Source organism: Vulpes lagopus, chromosome 2 (assembly GCF_018345385.1).
Source record: "Vulpes lagopus strain Blue_001 chromosome 2, ASM1834538v1, whole genome shotgun sequence".
NCBI classification, from domain to species: domain Eukaryota; kingdom Metazoa; phylum Chordata; class Mammalia; order Carnivora; family Canidae; genus Vulpes; species Vulpes lagopus.
The window spans coordinates 74,459,869-74,484,370 of NC_054825.1; the positions used below are offsets into that span (position 1 = coordinate 74,459,869).

General features: G+C 53.8%; 1 protein-coding gene across 5 annotated transcripts in view; it reads right to left on the reverse strand.

Annotated features, from left to right (window-relative positions):
- The window catches only part of PAK6 (p21 (RAC1) activated kinase 6), a 37,795-nt gene that overhangs the window by 7,293 nt on the left and 6,000 nt on the right, over positions 1-24,502 (reverse strand). For 4 of the 5 annotated variants that reach the window (XM_041745974.1, XM_041745976.1, XM_041745975.1 and 1 more), the window contains 3 exons: positions 17,006-17,122; positions 5,134-5,342; positions 3,604-4,257 (listed from right to left, as the gene is read on the reverse strand). In XM_041745974.1, the coding sequence (XP_041601908.1) occupies positions 3,604-4,257; positions 5,134-5,337 (858 nt within the window). In that variant the 5' untranslated portion in view covers positions 5,338-5,342; positions 17,006-17,122. Of the gene's footprint in view, positions 1-3,603; positions 4,258-5,133; positions 5,343-17,005; positions 17,123-17,963; positions 18,052-24,502 lie in introns of those variants that run through there. The other variant, XM_041745977.1, reaches the window with a different exon arrangement.

The window sequence follows — 24,502 nt, forward strand, 5'->3', positions numbered from 1 at the left end:
CCTGGCCTCCTATACAGGCTGGCTCTGCTCCATGGTTGAGCTGGCATGTGTGGCAGGGGAGGCGAGGACAGGCCATGCGGAGGGGCCAAGGAGGAATTTGCTCCCCCTCCACTGGTAAGGCCCCTGTGGAGACTGCAGCAGGTGCTGGCTGAGCTCAGGGACCAAGGGCCCAGTCAGTGGGTGGGCAGGTGGGTGGGTGGAGGTGGCAAAGGGCAGGGATCCAGCCGAGAGCCCAGCTCCAGGGTGGCCTGGGACGTGGGATCCCAGGGCAGTGGGTCTGGGCTTGGTCTTCTCCTTAGCAGGTTTGGGTCCTGAGCGTCCCGTTGGCCTTGCCACCTGTCTCCACAAGAAGGGAGCTTACACTTACTGTCGCCACGAGAAAGGACCAGAGGAAACATCTTAAGCCATACCAAGACAGAGAAAGGGGAACAAGAGATGGAATTGTTATGGGCTCTGGAGTTCCTTGTGTGATTGAGATGTCTTCTTGGGTGGGAAGCCACCAGAAGAGCCGTGCGTGGAGGTACAATGATGCCCCGTTTTCCCTTCCTGGGCCATGGTGACAGGGCCAGGCTCTCCAGCTGTGGGCTTGGGCAGCTGTCATCTAAATGCCTCAGAGGCAAAGGCCATGTCATAGTATTTTTAAAAAATCATAAAGCCATTTACTGAGGGTGTACCACTTTGACGAGGGCCTTAAATACATGATCTCATTTAATTCTCCTAACCTTTGGGTTGTTTTCTTATTCCTCGGGTGCTATTATTATCTGTATTTGTAGATAAGGAAACAGACTCAGAGAGGTTAAATAACTTGCCCAGAGTCATTAAGTGGTAAGGAGCAGGGCTGACTTCAGCCCTGGTCAGCATGACCCCGCACCCCTGTGCTGTGGTCCTCCTGGAGCCCCTCGGCATGTAACAGAGTACAGGGTGCACAGTAGGTGTTTAACCAAGGTTTGCTGATTGTTGGGGTCTTCTGATTTAGCCTTTCTGCCTCTAAGTGGAACCACTTCTGAACCCTCCAAATTCCTGTCTTAACTCTTTGGCCTCCCTACCCTCAGTCAGGGTCCGAGGTCTTTTGCTATTCAGCCAAAGTGAGTAACTAACTGCAGGTCTAAGCTTCCTGGGGCTGAGTACAAAAGCCCTAGAGCTGCACACCCTCCTGGTGCCTCTTGTGACAATTGGTGGCTTGACCTCCTGGGGCACCCATGCTCGGACAGCTGCTGTAGTTGCTGCTGAGCCAGCCCCTGGGATGTGCTGAGGTGCAGGCAGCTGGCTGCTGGTTTGGTCTGGTGGTTCCTGGAGCTGTGGGGGTGGAGTAGGAAGCTGGGTGCAGTGGTTCTCAACTGGGGCTGATTCTAAACCCCCAAGGGACATTTGGCAATGTCTGGGGAGGGGGGGTGGATTTTTGGTTGTCCCAGCTGAGAGGTACTACTAGCATCTAGTGGGAAGAGGCCAGAGATGCTATACATAGCCTACAAGGCACAGGACAGGCCCCACAACCAAGGATTATCTGATCCAAATGTCAATAGTGCAGGAGTTGAGAAGCCCTGGACCACAGCAGCTCACAGGAACTGTCAGCCCTGCCTTGGAGAGGCCTGGCTTGAAGGTATTGATCTAGAAATATATGCCCAAGATGCCAAGAAGGATATCACTCCCTTGGATTTGGAACTGTGGTATCTCCACGCCCCAGACGACTAGCACCTGCTTCCACTGGACACCCAGCTACGGTGGCCTACAGTAGATACTGGGTAAAGTATGCAGGATGGACCAACTGACAGAGGTTGCCTGGACAGCCTGTTCCCTGCCATGGGGTGCTGGCAGGAGCTCAGGACCACTCAGGTCAGTGCCTAGTCCTGTGTTGACACCTCCTTTTTCCAAATCCCTAAGGCTCTGCCACAGGATTCCCAAGAGGCCAGAGAGAGATCAAGTTCTAGTGCTTACCTCCTGGGCAGTATGCACTGTCCTGTTTCCACCTTTCTTTCCAAGGAAGTGTCTCTCCAGGAGCATGGCCTTCCAGAGACCTCTCAGCTCACAGACACAGCTGACCACATCTCATTTGTTCAGTCCCCAATGCCCCACTCCACAGGGGAGCCCAGCCCATGTCCTTCATCCGAGTGCACAAACCCCAGAACCTTCTCTGGATGCCTTGGTCTGGCAGTGACTTAGAAAGGTCCAGGGTCCAGGCCACTCCCCAACCTCTCCACTCAATTTGAGGCTGGACCACACTCATGCACAGCTGATGGGGAGGAGCCAGGCTTGCTCTGAAAGACCTCCAGGGAGGGGAGCTCTGTCACACGTGTTACTGTCACCTGATGTTTCTTAGGTTTCCTACCCTCGCGCTGTAGCATAAGCTCATTTCTGCCTGCCCCTCAAGAAGGAGCTAGAGATGCCATGATCAGAAAGTTTTGGGGAGCAAGAGGCGGGAACCCTGAGGGCCCTTTCACTGCTTCCTTCCCTGACTCATTCTCAACACCTGGGGGTTGTCCTACCCTCTCTGAGTCCACCTTCTCATCTGCCAAATGAGAAAGGAATGGTGCTGTCACAGGGCATGTAAGAAACAAAAACATTCTCTGCCTGCCAAGAAATGTCACCATTAGAGCTCCCTTCACTGTTTCCTGTTTCACAAGAAAAATCTGTGCACTCGAGGCTGCCACACATGCCAAAAGTTGGCTTTCCTGCTGCTCCCAGGCCCACGCAAACTCAATTGTCTAGCTTTTCACATGGCACGCGAACTCCAGAATAAATCATTGCAGAAATGTTAAGAAAAAAAAAAAAGAACCACTAAAGAAAAGGGGAGGTGGGGGGTGGGCGCCTGCGTGGCTTTGTCACTTGAGCCCCTGACTCTTGATTTCAGCTCAGGTCACTGTCCCGGGGTCATGAAATCAAGCCCCACATTGGACTCTGAGCTCATCGAGGAGTCTGCTAAAATTTCTTTGTCCCTTTCCCTCCTCTCCTTCCCATGCTTGCACTCTTTCTCAAATAAATAAATCTTAAAAAAAAAAAAAAATGGCCAGGGGGTGGAGGGTTGGGGAGAAGGAGTAGGTAGGTAGGAAGGGAAAAATCCTCTTCTCTGGAGAAGGGGTTAGCATGAATGTTTCTGACGCCTTAGGGAGAAGCAGTCCAGGCAGCCACTGCTCAAACTCAGGAGAGCACTGGGGCAAGAGAGGGGTGGGGGCAGAAAGAAGCTCTGAGGGGAGGGAGGCCGAGCCCCTGCCCAGTGCTGGAGCACCTATCTCTGCTGGGGCCTGGGTGGGGGTTGCTGGGCACCAGGACCAGGAGAAGGTCTGTGCTTACTGTTAAAAGTTGTCTGCTCCCCAGTGTGGTCCACCTAGACATACTCCAGAGGGCAGGAGTGTAAACAGGGGTGTACTGAAAGCCTCCAAGGCCCCACAGAAAACAGATGGCCTGCAACCTCTGACTGCCCCGTGCTACGCCTCTGGAAGACCAGCGCTCATCTGGTTCAGGGTAGAATCCTCAGCTGCAGCTGAGCTGGTTTCCTGATCATTCTGTTCCCTTGCGCTCTCCCTAGCCCCGGCCCTGTAAGTGGGGAAGGCCAGGCTCCCCGCCCTGCTGAGAAGGGCCCCAGAGGGTGGCCCCAGCCCAACCTACCTTGCTCTGGGAGGGAGGGCCTGGCTTGCTGCTGCTTGCAGGGCCCGTGGCAGGAGTAGACAGGAACATGCTTCGGAACAGCCTGCGCTTAAGGGTACTCTCCTGGGTCTTAGGGCTGGGGCTGCCCTCCCCACCCGGCCTGCCTGTTGCTGAGCCCACCAGGCAGGACTGCGGCCGGGCCTCTTCGGAACCATGCCTAGGAGCCTTGGTCCCACGCCTACTGGTGGCTGTGGGGGGTGAGGTGCCAGGTGGGGAGCTCTGTAGGCAGGCACCCAGCTGCAGGCAGCGCTGTGTGGCACCCTGGAACTCTGTGGGGCCTAGCGAATGTGCCTTGGTGGCCAGCCCATTGGGTAGGACCCTTGGGCTCTGTGGCTCTGGCCATGGCATCTGCCTGCGGCCTGCTGGTGTGCCCCCGTTGCAGCTGAGGTAGAGGCCATGGGGGTCAGTGTGCTCAGACTGGGGGCTCTGCAGGTACATGTCCGGGTCCGTGGCCCAGTGCTCATCCCCCAGCAGCCCCAGGGACTGTGCCCTCCGCCGGCTGGTGGGGCTGCGGCCACGCAGGGTGTTGGAGCTGATGACCGACAGCTTCTGGATGTCGTTGAGCAGCCCTGAGATGTAGCCATCCGTAGGCACCGAGCTGCCCCGCACCACTGTCTGTAGGGGAGAAAGAAGAGCTTGAGCAAGCAGCCTGCTCATGGCAGGGAGGGGAGGTCCCGGACCAGGTCAGAAAGCCTCTAGGGTGCCCTAGGGGAGGAACACCTGAGGACCTCGCTTGCTGTGTCATCCAGCTGTTCCTTAATTTTGCCCACAGCAGGTCAGGCCGGTGTGGGGGTGGGGTGGGGTGGGGTGGGGTGGGGTGGGCGTGCAGAGATACAAGGAGAAAGCCTGTTGTTACGGAGTTTGCAGTCTGGCAGGGCAGACGAGAGGTAAGCACGTCAAATGGTATGGGCAGCTGAGCTTGAGGTTGCTGAGGGGGCACAGGGAGGTGGCCAGACCTCGCCTGGGGCCTGCTGTCATTCTCTAGCTCTGTCTGTGCTTAAGGGAGACATACGGAGCTCCTGAGGAGGCAGCAAGTAGTCCAAGGCTCTCCTCCACATATCCTGGCTTCGTGGCCTTCAAACCCCGGCAGGCCTCTCACTCCAACCCCTCTTGGCCCACACAGCTAGCTCCCCCTAGTCTGGGAGCCCCAGCCCCATAGAGGCTGCGAGTCCAAATATTGCATGGGACGCCCTGATTAGCAAAGGATTATTTGTTGTTGCCTGAAATTCAAAGTTTGCTGGGCATCTTGTAACTCTATTTGCTGAATCTGGCAAACCTACCAGCCTGCGGAGAGGGGCTCCCCAGGCTCCTCCACCCTGGAAATGGCATCACCACCCTGGGTGAGGCTCATTAGCGGGGAATGAAAACAGCCAGTTAATTGATAGCTGGTAATTGGGCGGTTCCTCCAGGTGCCTCTGTGGTTTTGCCAGGCTTGGTGTTCTGTGGGTGGGAGAGGCTCGGCCCAAGCCCTGCCGCCGCTGCCCGCCTCACCTTCATGGGTTGGAGCTGCACCCTCGTAATGCGAGAAGGGTCCACCACAGGCTTGGGGCGACGCAGTGTGTCCAGGATGTTCTGCCATTGTGGGGGGAGGCCCACGAACTTGCCTTCTTTGGGGTCGAAGGAGGTATGGACGCGGTGCTGGAAGTTCTGCGGGGCTGAGATCTCCGGGCGTTTCTTCTTTTTCTTTCGGAACATGGTGCCTGTGTGGGGAGGGTCAGGCCGAGCTCCAGGGAGGGGCTTTGTGGGAGCATAGGTGGCTGCAGTGGGTGCTGCCCACCCCCCATCCCTGCGCAGGGCTCCCTCCCTCCAGCCCAGGGCTTCCCCTCACCTCTCATCCCTACTTCCTCAGGGAAGCAAAGTGGTCCCAGAAACAACAAAAGGGCCAGAAATAAGCCAACACAGACTATAAACAAGGAAAAGAGATGTCTGTCTTGTCTATGCCAAGTCTCCTGCCCAGCAGGCAGACCCGGGGGTGTGTTTTTATGGGATCCAAAGCCCATTACAAATACCATTCCACTGTCAGATAACTTAAAAAGGGGAAAGAGGGAAGCAAGCAGGCAAATTCGTTTTATGAAGCAAGTGTGACCTTGACAAAAATAAAGATAAAAATAGCAGAAGAAAAAATTTGAACCAGTCTCACTATGAACAAAAATGAAGATCCTAAACAAAACTAGTAAATGGAATCCAACAGCATGTTAAAGTTTTTGTTTAACTCAGGTTTGTCTCAGGATGGTTCAACAATAGAAAACCTGTTTCTGTGATAAACAACATTCATAAAAAGCCAACATGTTATCTAGTCTGCAGTCTGGGACCACGTATCACAGGACCAGGAACCCCCGAAAGGACCCACTTGGTCACCAAGTGCTTTGCCCCAATTCTAGAAAGGTCCTGAGTCAAGGACACATCTGGTGTGGATGGGGACAGCTGTGTAGGGGTAAGTCTCCCCAAGGAAGAAAGCGCCTCCCCACTTTGGGCTCTTTTCCCTTGAATGTCAGAACTGTGTGCAAAACATCACCTGCAGCCAAACCTCTATCCCTGCCCTAGCTAATCTGGACTTTGCCTAAGGCCCTGTCAGCAATGTCAACAGCTACCAGCCACATGGGCATGCAGATTTGAGATGGGGGGGCTGGAAACCCTGGTGACAGACTCCAGCTTGCCTTCAGGGAGTCCTGGGCCAGGACCACATACATGTTGATGGAAGACCGGTTGGGAGTGCTCACTTGAATGCTTTTGTAACGGAAGCAGTTCAAAACAGCTCCATGGTTTTTTTGGATTTTGTTTTTAATTTTTTTTTCTTTATCATGGTAAATACACTCAATGGGCTCTAATGTCACCAGGAAAGGTCACTTCTAGGTTTCAAGAAACAGATATGTTTCTTGAACTGAATGCTTGGATCCTCCATCTATCCAAAGTTTTGGTGGTGTGGTGCTGTTTTCTTTTTGTTGTTGTTTATTTATTTGAGAGAGAGAGAGAGAGAGAGAGAGAGAGAGAATGTGAGCAAGGAAGGGCAGAGGGAAAAGGAGAGAGAAAATCTGAAGCAGGCTTCACGTTCAACACAAAGCCTGACACGGGGCTTGATCTCAGGATACTGAGATCATGACCTGAGCTGAAATCAAGAGTCAGAAGTTGAACCAGCTGAGCCACCCAAATACAAGTTCTTGTACATAAACTACCAGAACAAAACCCCAGTGATCTGGAGTACAGGCAGAGCCATGGCATTCTCTTTTGGTTCCTGCTCTGGAAACAGCATTTTCCTGGTCACCTTAGCAGGTTCTGGAGGAGGTCCCAGACATGGGCAGTAGCTGGTGGAAAGATAGGGCTCCTGGAACAGCCACAGCTTTTCCACGAGGAATTCAGCACGTGTGAATCAATCTGAATCCACATCACACTTCTTGGAATGTCAGCCGCTTATGGGCCTTGATGTTGGGAGTCTACCAAATGCTTCCTGTTTGCAAATCCACATGTGCAGGACCCCCAAGGACCAAGGCCTTTGGAATGAAATATACTTGCCGAGTTGCAGGTGAATTATAGGGAGTCTCCCGCTAGTCTGGGGAGGCTCTGAGCAAGCTATCTATGTGATTTGTGCCTCGGGGCTCTTCATTTATAACACAGGGTTAATAAAGGGTGCCTTACAGGCTTTGGGAGGCTTAAGTGAGCAGACCCCCAGTGCAAGGGCGGCGGGGGGGGGGGGGGGGGCGCTGATTCTCTTGCCACATTGCTTCTCTGTGAACCTGTTTCCAAGCAGACATTGGGATGTGAGCAGATGCAAATCCAGGAGAGAGGCCCCATACCTTTCCTCTCAGATTCGCTGGTCGAGGGGCCACACCTAATTTGGGGGACCGGGGCACCTTACCACCTCCCCATTGTGTAGATGCTTTGCAATTTGGTAAAACATCTTCCTCCCTCTCAGTGTTTGCCTCTCAAGAGTCTTCATTCTGTAGTCCTGTCTTTATGGCCTCACAGATAGACTCTGTCCCTAAGATTAGCTTCACTAATGGTTCCACCCTCCCTGCCTCACTCTCTTGAGTGAACTCATACTTTTTTGCAGGTGCAGGGACATCCCCTAGAGCTGCAGAAGAGTGGGCTAATACTTTTACCCCCGAACATCCCTCTCCCCAGCTCCCTCGGCCCCACCTGAGTGCCCAGCTTTTTCTGCAGGAATGTGTGAGAACAGCATCTTTAGCAAATGGTAAAATGGCTCTGGGATCCCCCTCCTGGGTCCCTTCCTGAGAACAAGTTTTTTCCCAGAGGCAGCAGGAAAAGCCTGAGGAAAAAGGACACCACAGAGTCCTGGGGCCCAGGGTTGTGGCAAGTGAGGGTCCGGAGCTACTGGAAGCAATGAACTGAGCTCAGGTTTTGGAGGAGTGAGGAGTATGGTCAAAAATCAGAGCCAGTCACTCAGCTAATGGGAAATCCACCCCCCTAAAGAGAGGCTGCTGAGACTCATCCAAAATGTGGTGAGTCCAACACTGCCTGGGACAACATGATTGTGTCCACAGAAAATTGAGAAAGATCTGCATACAAATTATTGGAATTAGATAAGTGAATTTAGAAGGTCCTTGATTCAAGGTCAACATAAAGAAAAAAAATCAGTTGTATTTCTTTAGACCAACAACAAACAAATAGAAAAAAAAATTATTTAGGGGCACCTGGGTGGTTCAGTAGTTGAGCGCCTGCCTTAGGCTCAGGGTGTGATTCCAGGATCCTGGGATCGAGTGCCGCATCGGGCTCCTTGCGGGGAACCTGCTTCTCCCTCTGCCTGTGTCTCTGCATCTCTCTCTGTGTGTCTCTTATGAATAAATAAATCTTTAAAAAAGTTTTTTTTTTTTTTTTAAAGATTCTGTGGTACAATGGGAAATAGATATTTGGTCTTAGTTTCCTGTTCCTGGCATAGACTCCTAACACCCTTGAAATCCCAAATGCAAAGAATGTTCAAACTTTCGGCCCTGCCCCACCTCTGGGGAAGGAGGGGGGCTGGAGATTGAGTTAATCATCAACGGTCAATGATTTAATCAATCATGCCTACGCAATGAAGCCTCCATAAAAACCCCTAAACCACAGGATTCAGGGAGCTTCTGGGTTGGTGCACACATCAAGGCTGACAGGGCATAGAAGGAGTTCTGTGCCTCCTACCCCATACCTTTCCCTATGCATCTCTTCCACATGGCTGTGCCTGAGTTGTACCTTTTATAACAGATGAGTTCCATGAGCCGTTCTAGCAAATTACAGAACCTGAAGAGGGGTTCATGGAAACCCTCAACTTATAGCCAGTTGGTCAGAAGTATGGGGGGCCCAAGACTCACAACTGGCATCCACAGTGGAGGATGGCTTGTGGGACAGAGCCTGTGGGGTCCGTGCTGCCTCCAGGTAGTGTTAGAATTGAATTGAATTGTTGAATATCCAGTTGGTATCTGAAAGTTGGAGAAATGGCCTCAGGAAGGAAAAAACCCTTCTCATTTGCTGTCAGAAGTGTTACCAGGGAAACAGCTTTTCAGACACCATTTACCATTTTACATTAAAAATGTCAAAAACTAGGAATAAATCTAATCAAAGATATGCAAGGTCCCTACATTGAGAAATATAAAACATTATTTAAAAAATTAAAGAATGCTCACAGATTGGAAGACTCAGTGATATAAAGATATCAACTATTTCCAAATTAACCTACAGGTTTGTTTCATTCTCAATCAAAATCCCAGCATAGGGACACCTGGGTGGCTCAGCAGTTGAGCATCTGCCTTCAGCTCAGGGTGTGATCCCAGAGTTCTGGATTGAGTCCCATATTGGGCTCCCTGTGGGGAGCCTGCTTTTCCCTCTGCCTGTGTCTCCACCTTATCTCTGTGTCTCTCATGAATAAACAATTTTTTTTAAAGTCTCAGCATATTTCTTTTGGTAGAAACTGACAAACTGATTCCAAAATGCACAGAGAAACATAAAGAATCGGGAATGTAAAGATAATCTTGAAGAACAAGGTTGAATGATTACACTATTAGATACCAAGATTTATTTTAACAGTATAATAACTGATATAGTGTGGAACTGGCACAAGGATTGACAAATAGCCCAGTGGAACAGAAGAGAGAATCCAGAAATAGATCCAGTCATATAAGGTCACTTAATTTATGACAAAGGTGACACTGCAATATGGTAGGGAACAGATGATCTTTTCAGAAAATGTAGCTGAAACAATTAGATATCCATATGGAGAAAAAAAGAATCCTGAAAAATGAATTCATGCCATACCCCAAATTAATCAGATCTAAATGTGAAAGGTAAAATCTTAAGCTGGAGGCAGTGATGGGGGTGAAGCCCACAGTCTGGCTGTCGCCTGCTGCAGGTCCAATGGGAGTCACTACGTAGGGGCCCAAGTTTAGTGGGCTGTCCTGGAACCCATGACATGCTGGGGCAAAACGTCCACACATGTGGGTCCCAGAGATAAATTAAACTACCAAGATTTTCTCTTTGTCCAAAGTAGAATTTTTTTTAAAGATTTTATGTATTTATTTAACAGAGAAAGAGCACAAACAGGAGGTGCAGCAGAGGGAGAGGGAAAAGCAGGCTCCCCACCCAGCAGGGAACCCAACAATGTGGGGCTCGATCCCAGGACCCCGGGATCACAACCCAAACTGAAGGCAGACATTCAACTGAGCCACCCAGGTGCCCCAAAGCAAATTCTTGATGGCAAAGGTTAGGAATAGGGAATTCTTATTCTTTCTAGGATCTTTTTTTCTTTCTCTCTCTCTCTCTCTCTTTATTTTCTATTTCTTTCCATCTTTCTTTTTAGGATTGTATTAATTTATTTTAAAGACAAAAAGAGAGAGGGTGCACGTGAGCAGGGGGAGGAGCAGAGGGAGAGAGACAAGCAGACTCCATCTTGAATGTGGAGCCCAAAGGAGGGCTCCATCCCAGGACCCTGAGATCATGACCTGAGCTGAAACCAAGAGTTGGATGCTTAACCAGCTGGGCCACCCAGCTGACGCTCTAGAATTTCTTTCTAAAGAAAACCAAACATTTTAGAATAAAGAGTGATCATGAGGACTGAATTCCTAAGAGACACACTCACCCACTCAGGCGTAAATGTTGCCAAATCACTGGGTGTGAAACCCCTGAGACTCAGACATTCTGCATCTCTCTGGCAATGGGGCCTGTGTCCTTGGAGCATGTCACCTGCCCAGATTAGAGGCCTTGTCTTGCTGTTTCTAGGTCTCCATTTTCCAGCCTGGTTTCCTACCTTCTGACCCAAGCCCAAGGGCCTAGGGGCTGAGGGAAGGTAGTTGCTACATCAGCCATGAGGCTGTAGTAGTAAATCAGCCCATGCTAGCCCCTAAAGTTGCCATCCTAGTATCTCCACCTCTTTGCATCCACACTTGATCCACTTCGTAGGGGAGCCTTCCTTAAAGAAGATACCCTGAGGAGGGAGGAGCGAGGAGGAAGGAGGAAGAGGATTTTCCCTCCAAGAGCCAGTCTCTGCCTTTCTGTCTGCCTAGACTGATGGAAATCACATGGACCTGACACTCTGAAGTAGAGATGGGCAGAAGCAGAGCACCAGCACAGGCAGCCCTCTGCTGCCCCAGCCTCTCCTGTCGGACACCTCGTCCCAGTGCAGGGGAGGGGGATGCTGAGGGTTCTTTCTTAGGCCGAGATCCATCCTTGTGATTGAGGAATGCTTTGAACTTCCCTCTTCTGAATGGCTGCAGACATCACCTGCTGGCCATGGGCTGGCCCAACTAGACCAGAGGAGGATGCCTGGCACCAGGAGGGAAGAGCCCTGTCTAAACCAGTTTGAAAAGGAAGCTCCCCAGGCACAGCTCCCGCTGAGACTGCTTCCTCCAAGCCAGAGCCTGGCAGATGGGGAGCCCGTCAGTTCCTGGCAGAGGCTTTCTGGAGGAAATACTGCCACACCCAGTAAACCCGAGGGTGGAGCTGGTGGGAGAGTTCAGGGAGCCACAGGTCTGGCGTCACTGGTGGGTAGGCTGTCATGTCAGAGGAGTAGGAGCCAGAAAGGGAATGTGCTAGGCTCTTTCCAAGGATCAATGAGTTTCATTTTCTCACCAACCCTGGGAGGTAGGAATTACTATTATTACCCATGATTCTAGAGGAGGCTCAGAGAGCTTAAATAACTTGCCCAAGGGAACAGAATCAGGAAACGACTGAGTTGGGGGGTCTGAACCTACATTTGGTTCCAGAGCCCCTGCTCTGTCCACCATGCTCATTCTGAGGGAGTTGGGCTGGTTGTTCATCTCTTTCCTGGGGGTCTCTATAAACAGGCATGAGGCTGAGCAGCCTGAGTAGACTCATGGGAGTGTGGAGAAGGGGTGGGCCAGGGCCAGCTCCCTCAAGATTGCTCGGTTTTTTCCTGGGCTCATCTGTGAGTCAAAGGCCAGAGGAGATTGGGGTTGTCCTGACTTGTAGGCTAACCCTTGTTTTGTTTGGAATTGGGTTTTGTTTTTGCCCTGCAAGAGGTGGGTAAGATGTTCCAAAGAGCTCGTGTTGATGGCCGTGACATCAGGACCTGGCATATGTGAGAAAAGCTGCAGGAGCAGCAGGAGTGTATTTTGTCTGGCACAGACCCACAGCCCCTTGGTGAGGTCTCAGCCTAAAGCTGGGCAACCTGCAGGCTTGGCTCAGGGAGTGCTGGGCAGAGCTGTGTGGCTGATGCTCCTGTTCCATGGCTACAAGGGCGTTGGGTGGTGGGCTCCCCATGGCAAGGCTGGTCTAGAGTCCACAATGGGAAGAAGCAGAACAGCCACAGTGAGAGTGGGTTACCCTCTCAAACTGCTTCTCTTGGGGAGGAGACATCTATCTGCCAGGGCTGGAGAGCCAGGGCCACCAAGCTGTTTCATCAGCAGTGGTGGTGTCCGACAGAGTCACCCACCTTACCGTCCACACCCAGCTCCGAGTGGGTTCTGGCTATTTCCACACATCAAATCCCTGTTCAAGGAAGGACTTGTAGCCCACTGAAGGGATCCGCAAGAGTGGGCTGCAGGCTAGGAAGGTGGCTTCCGGAAAGTGAGTCCAGAGGAGTTAGCAGTTACTCTGAAGGGAGCAGGATTTGGTTGGTTGTGTCAGTCCTGAGATACGGGTAAGTTTTTAGGAACGAGGCTGGTGGGATTCCCTTCCATATCTGGGTGACTGGGAAATGAAGCACCACGGGCCCGACTCCAAGCGCTAGTCAGCCAGAATGGAGAGACACATGGGCTTCCTCTGAGGGAGGCTCAGCGCCGGCTTATCACAACTGAGCACTGGCTTGCTGTGGCCCAGACTGTGGGGTTCCTAGTTCCTGCTGGTGACTTCAGCCCACTCTCCTTTCTAGGCTGCAGCATTTCCAGTGGTAACAAGGAAATGGACTCATTTGCCTCTGCCAGCTTCTCTGGGTACATGAGGAGAGAAACAGTACCTGCTCTAGTTCAAAGGGGCTATTTGAGGCATTTTTAGTAAATACTCGGGCAATCACCACTCAGGGTGCTTAGTGTAGGCACTAGGGCTCTGGCCTGATCAAGTCCCATAAAGGATCTCCTCACCACAAGCCTATAAGGCAGGGCTATTACTGTACCCATTATGCAGATGAGGAAACCTGTGCTCACAAAGATCGAATCATTTGCCCAAGGAAAGCAGCAAAGAAGGGGAAGACCTGTGTCTATCTGAGCTGATGTGAATGCTGCGACAGGCAGCTGTCTCCCTCCACCACCACACCCTGTCTCATTCTCAGGCCTGTTCATGATGCCTTGGGAAAGGAACTATTCTAGAATCATGATGCTGGGGTAGAGGCAAGCCCCTCAGTTCTTCTATTATTATTTTTTTTAAATAGGCTCCACACCCAGCATGGAGCCCAATGTGGGGCTTGAACTTATGACCCTGAGATCAAGACCTGAGCTGAGATCAAGAGTTGGATGCTTAAGTGACTGAGCCCCCCAGGCCCCCCTGAGCCCCAGAGTTCTATAGCACCTAGAAAGGTACCTCCACTTCTGATCACATCCAGGCACAGAGTGGCCTAAAAAGGACGATGTTATCTCCAGGGCTGGGACCTTCCACCCGGAGATCTGTAGCTGGGTTGTCTGACCTCTTTGTAACCCACTTTGGGAACTGTCATCCTACACACCGTTCTGTGAAGAATGATGGGCCTCACCGGTCCCCTGGTTGAGAATACCATAGACAGAAGCCAGCCTTTCATTGAGGTATTCTGATTTGGCCAGGAATATTTTTCTCAAATTTTACTTTCTGGAGTTTGTTTAAATATAGAATTATGTGGGGATCCCTGGGTGGCGCAGCGGTTTGGCGCCTGCCTTTGGCCCAGGGCGCGATCCTGGAGACCCGGGATCGAATCCCACGTCGGGCTCCCGGCGCATGGAGCCTGCTTCTCCCTCTGCCTGTGTCTCTGCCTCTCTCTCTCTCTCTGTGACTATCATAAATAAAAAAAAAAAAAAAAATATAGAATTATGCTAGTCACTCATTGATTCAATACATTCATTTATTGTATATTAACTCTGCTCCGAGTTTGAGGGACTGTGGTAATGAAAACAAAATTCCTGGTCTCAGGCGGTTTGGCCTGCTTTTCCAAATGGATGGTTGCTAGACACCACCCTGATCTGTGCCACCTGCCAAAAGAGATGGTGATGCATGTGCTATGGGACTTGCTCAGGGGGTCTGGCCATCCCTCTGTCCCTGGCCAACTTTCAGTAACTCAGTGGTATTTCTGCCAGGGACGTGTCTGTGGCCTGCTCCTGTGGTCTGCAAGAATATGTTCGGTGATGGGGAGCTCCTCCCCCATCCTGTGGCCCCTGCCCTGTCCTTCTGTCCCCTTGTACCTCATCCTTTGTGTGGAGCAGATCTCTAGCCTCCCTCAGCTGCTAGCAGGGGGCTGGGCCTGCCATCTACCCCTCTTCACATGACAGGAGTCAGGAGAGATGGCATCCCAGCACCATTTCCTGGTTCCTGAAGTCTCACTAGGAGGAGGGGCCTGAAGAGAGTTTCATTACCTTGTCTCCCCAACTGTCACCTGCAGGGTGGATGGGTCCTAGACCCAGGCTGTGCCCCTCACTGCCACTGCTCAAAGGCTCAGTGAGATCTGCCCAGAGCCACCGTGCTAAGGCACGGAGTGTCCCCAGGATGCTGAGCAGTACCTTGAGGTTTTGCTGTCCCACTGGACAGGCCCAGAGAGAAGCTGAGTATGCAGGGCGGAGGGCATTATGCACATAAGCCAAAATACCTGGGTTCCCTGCCCTTGTCACTATTCCCACACTACAGGTCCCAGTGAATCCCCAGGGTAGAGATAATGGGGCTGTTGTTGAAAAGAATATGATAATAAAGCTCATTCAATCTCTTGTGTCAACACTCCAGTTGAATGAGAGGCCAAAGAGCCAGGCTGGCCAGCCAGGAAGGTCAATATTGACTCAGGCCTGCCTACTAATGCAGTGCTGTGGTCCAGCAGCGGCTCAAGCCAGAGCAGCCCTCTGACCTCTGTTCACTGTACTTAGAATCCACAGCACTGGGCTTTCCTGGGCACGGGGTTATCGCCAAGGGAAAAGTAAAGAATGGCCTTCCTGAAAGGGCTGTGACCCGGGCACCTCTTCACTATCCCAGATTTTCAGCAGCCTTTACATGCAGAGGCCTCAGTCCTCATCACAGAGTCCTTAGAGAATGGCTGGAAAGAACCTCTAAAGTCCCTTGTCACAGGATTAAGTCCCCCAATAACACAAAAAGATTATGTTTTATAGCTCTTAACTTTCTGTATCTCTGTTTGGTTCCCCTCTTCACTTTAGGCTTAAAATATTGTGAGATGGGTCAAAGCTGCTTCACTGGATGTATCTTAAAGGTACAGGTGGCTGGGGAGAGGGAAGGGGAGACCAGAAAGGGAACATACACACAGACAGGTATAAAGTGCAGAGCACGTGTCAGACGGTGTGCTAGGTATTTCTTACTAGTGCATTTTATGGTCACAGTTCTACAAGCTAGATATTAGGAGCTCTGTTTTACAGGTGAAGAAACCGAGGCTCAGAGAGAAACACCGTCTGAGATGGTAATCCAGTGTCTCTGCCTCCAAGCTTCTCTAACATGCCTGGTGCCCAGAGAAGGACTTGCCCCAGATCACAAAGCCACTGAGGGCAGAGCTAGGACTGGAAGTCTCAAGCCATAGGCTGACTCTGTCCTAGGCAGCCCTGTGGCAACAGTGTGTCCAAGGTCTCCCATGGACATGTGAGCACATGTGACATGTACAGAACAGGCTGCTGTCTCTGCCTCCAAAGCTGGATCCTCTTTCAGAAATGGCCCCTTCCCCGGGCCACCTCACTACCTGCCCTCCACGGACCCTCTGCCTTCACTTTATTCTCATGGCTTGCTCTAACAACCACTGCCCCCCCCCCCCCCCCACCTGCCACCACAATCTCCTGCCACAGAGCCAGATGATCCTCAAAGTTCTCCAAGAGAACTCAGGGCTCAGGTAGTTTAACCTTTCCAAAGCAATAACTAGAGGTTGGGGAAGTGGCTCACGGCCAGGGATGTTTGACATTTATTATTTATCACTGTGACTTCTCACAATTATACTATGAGGAAGGCCCAATCACCCCGTTTTATAGGTGAGGACATTTAAGTTTGAAGAGAAGTAAAATAACTTGCTTGAGGCAAAAAAGGCAAAGTCAGAATTTGAACCCAATTCTTTCTGATTCCAAATGTGTTCTCAGCTACTGTCCTATGTATGGCCTGAGGAGAAATGGGCAGTATTATAGTATGTGCTACACCAGTTCCCAAAGACCCGAACACAGATGTAGACTGGACCCTCCTCTTTTCCCCGACCTAGGAAAATACATCAGGGGAGCCCAGAAACAGACCAGAATAGGACAAGGCACAGAAAACACAGCCCACACCCCAGGGAGCTCTTCATGTCTTAGCCCTTGGTGTTCCTAGCAGCATCTATACATCCCAGGCAGGATGCCACTCGTCGGGGGTGGGAAAAGCTGGATCCATTTTAGCAGGTTGGGGATCTGGGGAATGAGTGAGCAGGCTGGGATGTGCCAAACAGCATCAGTGCCTGGGGCTGCCTCCTGACCTGTTCAGCACAGACAGGACCAGTTCACTGCCCTTCCTGTCTGGGAGCCTCTCTCCCAAGCAAGAATTCAGGGCACCAGCCTCAGTGACACTACCTTGCCCCCGACGGGCATCACACCTGATGACAGCAGAGGCCTGTGGGCTGGGCTGGTGGGAATTACACTGTGCAGCCACCAAGGCCTGAGAGAGGCACCTGTAAGGGACCCCTGCCTGACAGTGCCCAGAGCGGCCCGGAGGGCCACCTGCCTGCCCACTGCCCCACACCGAGGTCTTGAGGAGGCTCCTGGACACCTCCCCGGGGGCCTGAAGCTTCCTCACTCACCTCCGGGCCGCCTTCCTCGCCTCCTCTTCCTCCTGCCTCCTCACCGTTCAGTGGGCAGAGCTCTCAGGCACCGAGGAGAGGGGAGACGGGGGACCTTCCCCGCCGGTCCTCTGAGGCCTGGGTGGAAACAGATCAGAAATTCACTGTGACAAATGTAGTGTGAGTCTCCGTGGGTTCTGCGGCCGGCGGCAACCCGGAGCACTCGGGGCGCCCCCAGGCTGCCTCCCGACACAGCCGCCGGCTCCCTACCGGGAGGAGGCGCGGCGGGCGCACCCCCCGGCCCCCCCGCCCCCGCCCCGCGCCGCCCCCCCCCCCGGCCCCCCGCCCCCGCCCCGCGCTCCCCCCCGCCCCCCCGCCCCCGCCCCGCGCCCCCCCCCGGCCCCCCGCCCCCGCCCCGCGCTCCCCCCCGCCCCCCCGCCCCCGCCCCCGCCCCGCGCCCCCCCCCCCCCCCCGGCCCCCGGCCCCCTGCCCCCGCCCCCCGCCCCCCGCGCTCCCCCCCGCCCCCCCCCGGCCCCCCGCCCCCGCCCCGCGCCCCCCCCGCCCCGCGCTCCCCCCCGCCCCCGCCCCCGCCCCGCGCCCCCCCCGGACCCCGGCCCCCTGCCCCCGCCCCCCGCGCTCCCCCCCGCCCCCCCGCCCCCGCCCCGCGCCCCCCCCCCCGGCCCCCGGCCCCCTGCCCCCGCCCCCGCCCCCCGCGCCCCCCCTGCCCCCGCCCCGCCCCCCGCGCCCCCGCGCCCCCGCAGCCCCGCGGCCGGCCGGAAGCACCGGCGCGCACGCGGAGGTCGGGCGGGCGCCTGCCGCGGGCTCGCCTCGGGCCCCGCGCTCACGGCCGCTCCGCCCCGCGCCGCCCCCGCCGCCGCGCCCGGTGCACGGGGCCCCGGCAGCGCGGACTTCGGGGAGGGGGCCCCGGGGGGAGGGCCGCGCCGGCCGACACCGGGCCCCCGCGGCCCGGGGCACCCACCTGCCCGGCGGGAAGTCCTCGGGGAGCCCGGGAGGCCGCGGGAGCCGGGCCCGCCCTCCGCGGGAGGGACCTCGGCGCCGGGCACGCCGAGCGCTGCGCAGCCTCACCTGGCCGCGAGTTTGATTTCAGGGCGTGGCCTCAGGTAGGACGCGGCGAACGCGGAGCCCGGAAAAGTCGCCCCGGGGCGCAGGGGCCGCGGCCCGAGCCTCCTAGCCCGCGGGGCGCCGCCGCCCGCCCGGCCCGTGTCCTCCAGTCGCGGCTCCGGCTCGGGCTCGGGCCGGCCCTGGTGCGGGTCTGCCCGCCGCGACCTGCCGGCGGCCCCAGGGCCCCTGGACGGCCGCACGGGCCGGACCCGGACTGTCCCGGGCGCCTCGCCGTGTGCGGATCGCGGGTGCGCAACGAGAGGCCGCGGGGCCGACTCCTCCCAGATGCTAGAGGTGCGGCGGGTCTGCGCGCACCCACCCGCACCCACCCGCACCCACCCGCACCCACCCGCACCCGGGGTCCCCAAACCGGGCGCCTTGGCCTATCTGTGCCACCTGGACAAGGCCCTAAGACGGGGTGGTTCCCGTAAGCAGGCAGGAAAGCCAGGATTTAAACAGATTCCGACTCTTTCGTCAGACCCTGCTCAGTTCTGAGAACTTCTGCCTCTGGATTATGGCCCACCCCCCCTCAAGGGGACCTTTCGGAGAAAGAAAGCTTCCAGGAGCCCTGCACTCCCAGAGAGTGGGATCCCCTGTGTGTCCCCAGCACTGCCCTGGCCTGGGATGGCCATTCAGAGTGGCTGACTCCTGGTTGCCCTTTGCCCTGCTTCTTCTCAATCGGCAAGTATGTATGCTGTGGGGAGAAGCCGGGCCACATGGCTGTCTCTTCCCTAAATAAGGAAGTGAACAGGGGATCCATGGGTGGCTCAGCAGTTTAGTGCTTGCCTTCAGCCCACAGCGTGATCCTGGAGTGCCAGGATCAAGTCCCACGTCAGGCTCCCTGCATGGAGCCTGCTTCTCCCTCTGCCTGTGTCTCTGCCTCTCTCTCGCTCTCATGAATAAACAAATAAAATTTTTAAAAAATAAGGAAGTGAGCAGACCCTTGCTGTCCTAGACTCGGGCCCCAGAGTTGGCTGTATCTGATCCTGGCTTGGAAATTCAGTATATCTAGACCTCAAATAGCTGCCCTCAAGCAGTGGCTGGATGACTACCAATGTCACAGTGGGGACTGAGGACAGTGCTGCAGTTTTTGTCATTGTTGGGTGCCTCAAACTTTATTTAGTTTATTATTGCCATGTATCATTTTTGTTCACTGATTCTTTCAAGCTATCAATGCAACTTATAGATAAAGCATTTTGCATATGGGCTCTATTGCTTATGCATGATTTACTATAGGCTCCTGCCAAACCAAGCTAAGATGGCTAATGGGAATTCACCAGCCCTGAACACCTGCATCCTTTCTGGCCACACTGCAGCCCCCCCCCCCCCCCTTTTCCCTCCCAGGAAAGTATGGTGGTGGGTGTCAGAGCATCAGGGGAGATACCGTCACAGGTGAGCCCTGGGTTAGTGGCATGGAAGCTGAGCAGCTAACTTCAGGTCGCCCTGCTGCTTTCTCCACGCACTTATATTTAGTCTCTGCTCCTGCTCTTGCCCCCTGTCTCCCCTCCCCCTCTTTGCATCTTTCCCAAGAGGATTCTCTCTGTTTCCTCTGACAGGGCCACACTGAGGCCTGACCTCCTGTGGCCCCCCCAGGAAGCTGCCTACTGAGCCTAGGCTGAGGGGGTCATGTGGCTGGGCAGGGGCAGCTGGTGCGTATGGCTTTCCCCACAGAGTAGGTACCTAGGGATGTAGGAGCACTGGCTAAATGCTGGCTACTGGAAGCAGGTTGTGCTGGATGGGAGGCTTCAGGAAACTGGTTGTTGAGGATTTTAAATGAACCATGAACAAAATTAGAATGAACTGCATTACGTTGTTGAACCTGAATCAACACCCTAAATCATTTTTTACTGACTCATGGATACACACAGGAGTTATTTTCTTTTAATATAAGTAACTTGTAGGGCAGCCCGGGTGGCTCAGCGGTTTAGCGCCACCTTCAGTCCGGGGCCTGATCCCTGCAGACCCAGGATCGAGTCCCCACATCGGGCTCCCTGCACGGAGCCTGCTTCTCTCTCTCTCTGTCTCTGTCTCTCATGAATAAATAAATAAAATCTTAAAAAAAATACTTAAAAAATAATATAAGTAACTTGTAAAAAAAAATACAAGTAACTTATATACCAAAACCAGAACTCCAAGCCGTATTTTTGAACTGTTGAACTACAATAAAGTGTGATCATTATAATATTATCAGAATTGAACTAGTATTTAATTTGGTGTGAATCCAGGCTTGGGTGTCCTGGAAAGGCTACTAGTCAGGTCCCATGCATCCTCACCCTGTAAGAGTGAGTCTAGGAGACTGTGGGAGCAGAGATGGGGTTTGGGTCCGTAAGAGAGGCAGAGATTCTCAAATATAGCTGATCTGGGAGCTAATGAATCCCTCATCACTAAGAGCTGTTAAGAACTCAGATATGCTAGAGAAAAGGTTCCTGTCCTGGATACTAAATAACACTAGGGGACCTCTCGGGCCATCCCAACCGCAAGTTTCTGCACTTCAGTTGCATCTACAGATGAATCTGCCGCACTGGCTTGGATGACCGTCTGCAAATTGGGATGACTGGGATGTGCAGAATGGGACCTGAATGATTAATTCCGGTATGCGAATCCCCTCCCTGTTCCCACCGCCCTGCGCCCCATCCTCTGATCCATGCCCAACTCAGCCTTGCCCAGGCAGTGGCAGGAAACAGTCTGGGAGCCAGAGCCATGTGCCTCCCTCTGGCCCTGTTCCCAGGTGGCATTGCCAAGCCCAGGGAAAGGGACTAAGCACACCCTTATTTGAAGAGCCCTGGTGGCTGGTATAGGCCTTCTTCTTGTCCATGTGCTCCCATTCTACAAATTGGACAGAAGCTGTATACAGGGACACCGAGAACTGACATTTCACCATGGACAATGGACCTGCTGAGGCAGTGGGTGCTGATACACCTACTACTACTTGGCTGGAGGAGCTCCTGGAGCCTGGGCTCCAGGAGGGGCAGCTGCACACTCACCCTGCAGCCCTAGGAGAGAGGCACACTTGGGAAAAGACCCCTTCCTCTCCCTCTCTTCCAGGGTGCCCAATATCTGTCCCTTCCTGCTCAAGGGGCAGCCTGGGCCAGTGCCCCTCACCTGATGGGACTGCCCGTATATTTCTGCTGTTGGGACTGAGAGACAGGTGCGAACCTCTGAGGGTTTGGAGCCCTTCCAGCTCTGGGGCATTGGCCAAGCAGTACTGTCTGAGAGGGCAACAGGTCAGGCACAGGGAGCAGGGCGGGTGTTTCCCAGCCAGCTGTCTCTTAGCCTTTGGCTGTTGGGGCCTGTTGTAACATCTGAGCACCAACAGCCAGGGCTGAGAGCCCAGGTTAGGGCCAAAGAGGAAAGATATGGATCTACTTGTGGTTTTGAAACAAAAACACATTATCCTTTCCCGTACCTTTCTGCTCTGTGACTTGAGAATCTTCCTAGGGAACAAGAACTGCTGACAGGCTCACTTACTCCTTCCAGGGCTCCTTCGTCTGGGTAAGTCTGCTCTCCACTAGTATTAGAAATAATTGTGCCTGCCAGTTAGGGCATATTTACACATATCTCACTTAAGTCCCCATAGCAGCCCCGGCACAGAGTACTATATTGTCATATTCTCACTTTACAGACAAGGAAACAGGCTTACAGTGGTCAAGGAGCTAGCTTAAGGTTTTATAGTTATTGAGTGGCGGAGCCAGAGTTTCAACCCAAGTGTATCTGCCCCCACCTGTTCTCTTATCTATGCTGCTCAGAGGTCCCTGGTTCCAAGAACTGTCTGATACAAGATGACCGTGTGGGGTCAAGTCCCAGTGAACAGTTGGTAGGGGAACACTGGCCTCCTTGTGCCAACTCTGACCACCACCCAAGAAGGGTGGGTCATGTGACACAAAGTATATATAGGGAATATCCCTTTCACATTTATTTTTTTATTTTTTTTTTAAAGATTTATTTATTCATGAGAGTCAGAGAGAGAGAGAGAGAGAGAGAGAGAGAGAGAGAGGCAGAGACACAGGCAGAGGGAGAAGCAGGCTTCCTGCAGGAGCCTGATGCAGGACCAATCTCAGGACCCCAGAATCATGACCTGAGCAGAAAGCAGACTCTAAACCAATGAGCCACCCAGGTGCCCTCCCTCCCTCATTTCTGAGGAGGGCATGAAGACCCCCACATGGCCCTGGGTGCATGGGGGCAGGGGAGCCTCAGTTTCTTCCACCCTGTCACTGAGTCCCCTGCTGGGAGCCAGGTGCTAGATTTTCCCAGTCATAAGCCAGCACCCTGCCTAAAGTCCCTGCATCTGTCCTTCACAGACCTAGCCTAGGCCTGGTGCTATGGGGCCTACATGCAGCCCTGCTGAGGCAGTGGGTGCTGATACACCTACTACTACTTGGCTGGAGGAGCTCCTGGAGCCTGGGCTCCAGGAGGGGCAGCTGCACACTCACCCTGCAGCCCTAGGAGAGAGGCGCACTTGGGAAAAGACCCCTTCCTCTCCCTCTCTTCCAGGGTGCCCAATATCTGTCCCTTCCTGCTCAAGGGGCAGCCTGGGCCAGTGCCCCTCACCTGATGGGACTGCCCATATATTTCTGCTGTTGGGACTGAGAGACAGGTGCGAACCTCTGAGGGTTTGGGAGTATGAATGGAGGGAACCAATGATGCCCAGCCCTTGGGGGCCCTTAGGCAGGAGAGAAATAGGCAGTCTTGCTACAGAGACCATGGGTTCTTGTAGGGTTGGAGCCCTCTGCCTCTCTAGGCTTCCAGGGTGTCTCAGTGTCAATCTTGATGTGTATGACAGGGGAAGCTGTGTCCCTTTCTCTTGGGAAGGTGATGGGATGATGAGGCTAGAGCACTGGGGTGCCGGAGTCCTGAGGACCTGCAGCCCCAGACAGGGTGAGAGGCTCTTGACCCTTGGCCCTCATTGGGAGGGTCCAAGGCAGAAGCTCCTCTCCCCATGCCATGCACTGCTACAGGGAGCACCAGAGCTCAGTGTGAGTGCCACAGGGGCAAATCCCAGGGTTCTTCCAGGAGAACTTGCTACTGTGTCAACCCAATAGGTCTATCCACTACAGATCCCATAGAGAACCCTAGCCCCAGGTGGCAGCAGTGTCTGGGCCCAGTTAGGTGTTTGGGAAAAGCCTATGGGATTCACCGGGCCAGCTGCTGGACAGATGTGTCCTTGTGCCATCCTGAACCTTAGTAGAGGTGAACCACATCGAGAAGCCTCCAGCCTCTCTCTACCTGTACTGGGTTTTTTTTTTTTTCCCCTCAAGTTCTGCATCTGTACTAGGTTTCCTATGCCGATGGGAATACACGGGCCTGTCCTCTCCAAATGCAAACTGACACTGGAGGCTGAGCTTGCCTGACAGTCCTCAAGGGGCCTGGTGATGTGAACAAGCACTCAGATGCAGAGGCCACCGTCTACCCAGTTCAAGGGGGCCGAAGCAGGGACAGAGAAGGCTGCAGCCCTCTTCCCAGTTTCATGGGGGTGCGGAACTACCTTGGGGAGGGCTGGACACAGAAAGAGCTACCTATGTTCCAAGGACACTCATTTTAGAGATATGATGAATTCATTTAATATCTTCTCACTGGGATCACTTTGCAGCCCTTGCTCTTAATGGGCTCCAAAGTTCCATCCAAATGTCTGTTGCTGGCAGTTCAGTTCTCTGGCTGGCATTTTTGCTAGCGGAATGAATAGCTGGAAGCTGCTTGAATGGAAACCCTTCATTGTCCCTTTTTCTCTCTTCTGAGCCTCTAGCAGTTTTGTCCCTTTTTGTCTAAGGTGGGCTCAGGGCTGTGACTGGCACCTGTGCCCTGGATCCCAGGGCCTGGCTTCAGGAAGGACAGGTGAGTGGGGGGAGCAGAAGGCCTGTGCCCAATCCCATGAGAGGACAGACCGGAGCCCTAGCGAAGGGAGAAGTCTGAGGAAACATGATGTTGGTTGCCTTAGCCCCGTCCACAACCCTCTGGGGGACAACATCTTAGCTCTAAGTGCACAAAGTTCACACACTCTGGGCAGTGTGGCCTCTTGGGAACATTGACTATAATGCTCCCAGAGCTCCCTTCTGCACCTGCCATGAGTCAGTGTTAGACGGCATGGCCTGTCCAACGGCCACTTGGCTGGGCTGGCCTACGTGTAGAGGGGCCTGGAGGGGCCCAGGCAGCTACTGCCATCCCTCCTTGGGGGTTTTTCCTTCCTTAGTCTCTGGTCCACATCTTGACTACCCCAGGGACAGTGGCCTGTGGAATCTATGTGTGAACGCTTCCATGGCAGGGTGCTGGTGTGCACTGCTGTGTCCACTAGTGGCACAGTGGCCTTCGCTGGGATGATGGGTGGTGTGGGGGCAGTTTTCCTGTCTCTCCATCCTCTCCTCCACAGGGGTTCTGTATGCATGCTCACTCCTGGCCTTGCAT